Below are 1,785 nucleotides of genomic sequence, written 5' to 3'. Positions count from 1 at the left end.
CCAAAATACAGTTTCAAAGCAAATTCATTCAGATACAAAACTTTAAATTCAGTTTCAAATCATTTAATTCAGTGTCAATTTTGTGAAATTTATTTTCAGACCAATGCATTCAATTTAAAATTATGCCCATTCAGATTCAATCTGAGCAATTCAAATTCAGTTCCTGCTGGCACAAGATTTATCCCATTAGCAACCACTGGGGAAAAAAATAAAACACTGAAATAAAAAATCATGACAAGGAGATTTAAACAAATTCAGTTCATGTTACTTGAAAAAAAACTACCTGTAGATACACAAATAAAAAATGTTACTTGTCACTGTCCAATAAATGTTTTTAACMACTTTATTAATATCCATCCAAACTTGTTTATTGAATCCCTGCTTGACTCCTTCAGCAGATTATCTTTGATCAGTTCATTGTCGCCATGGTCTCACCCTCTGTACCCACCAGATCATGCCYACAGTGAGGGAGGATTCAGGCTTTTTCTCCTGCCACGCCATCAACTCGTTTGGTGAAGACAGAGGAATCATCCAGCTCACGGTGCAAGGTAAAAGCTGCCTCAGAGTCAACACAGACTCACACAGATCACTTTGTTAAAGAGACTATGGATCCTTCCATCATAGTCTGTTCACAGTCTCTGGTGTCTTCATGCTTGTCAGCAGCCACTCATCTGGTTTCAAAGATCTAACTGATCTGGTTTGGCTGTGTTCACACTCTGAACACGGAGCAGAGGAACCAAGACCAGATCTGTCTGAGGAGGTTCATGTAAAACTAAAGGCTACAAGAYCATGTCCAAGCAGCTTCACGGTCCTCTGACCACRAGATTATTAACAAGTAGAAGGTTCAGGGGAGTGTGGACAACCTCCYAGGATGGGGACGCAAGAGGAAATGCCACCCCRTGCTGATCAGAAAGRCAGGGCAAGTGTTAGAACAACTGAACTTTGAGGTAAATGTGTGTCCTGATTGAACTATTTGTCACTTTTTGAATCCTAATGATGGAAGAAGAAGCAGGAGAGCTTCACTGCAGACAGAAAAACACTAAACATCCAGACAGRAGGTCAACAACACACATGGTGACRAGAASCAAAGTCTTTGCAAACAAAAACTGGAGCAGAAACCTGCTTGTTGTGGGTTTTTTTATTGTGAAATTGTAGCAACAAACTCATTTACATCTGTTTTCTAAGATGATATWTTTATTTTCTAAATGTTCACACTCATTTATTTTGCATGGTTATTGTTCCACGGTTAAATCAGCAGCACTAAAATAATGTGGTGGATGACGTTCCCTCTAGAACCACCAGATCCTCCAGAAGTGGAGATCCGAGAGGTGAAGGACAGAACCATAGCTCTGCGTTGGACCATGGGCTTCGATGGCAACAGCCCCATCACAGGCTTTGATATCGAGAGCAAAAACAAATCAGGTAGAAAGCTGTGAATCACCATTCATCTCCATTATTTCTTCTTCTTCTTCCTGCTAGTTTTGTCTACGTTATGTGATGTATGTTACYGCTCGATCTGTTTTTAGCATGTAGCATTTTGCTAAACTGATGACAGARTTTCAGTCTTTCATGTCCTGCAGTGTTTTATAGAAAAGGCAATGCTGTGGTGTGGATTTTTATTGCAGGAAAAAATGAAACGTAGATGAGATGAATTATAACACGACTGTATAGAAAACAGGTTTGTTTTAGCTCATAAATCTATTATATTAATCAGACTGTATATAATATTAAAACATCCTGATGCATCTCAGTAATCCAGGTAAAAAAAATCAAAAAGAAAAAAAA

At 38.6% G+C, this 1,785-nt stretch overlaps 1 protein-coding gene across 1 annotated transcript in view; it reads left to right on the top strand.

The window, feature by feature from the left end:
• The window catches only part of LOC106528986 (Down syndrome cell adhesion molecule), a gene marked incomplete at its 5' end in the record, with an annotated part of 83,255 nt that overhangs the window by 42,519 nt on the left and 38,951 nt on the right, over nt 1-1,785 (top strand). The window contains 1 exon segment of the mRNA XM_014024282.1: nt 452-548. Coding sequence (XP_013879736.1) covers nt 452-548 — 97 coding nt within the window.

Source organism: Austrofundulus limnaeus, unplaced genomic scaffold (assembly GCF_001266775.1).
Source record: "Austrofundulus limnaeus strain Quisiro unplaced genomic scaffold, Austrofundulus_limnaeus-1.0 Scaffold416, whole genome shotgun sequence".
Taxonomy (NCBI): Eukaryota; Metazoa; Chordata; class Actinopteri; order Cyprinodontiformes; family Rivulidae; genus Austrofundulus; species Austrofundulus limnaeus.
This window is presented reverse-complemented; position numbering and strand designations above follow the sequence as displayed.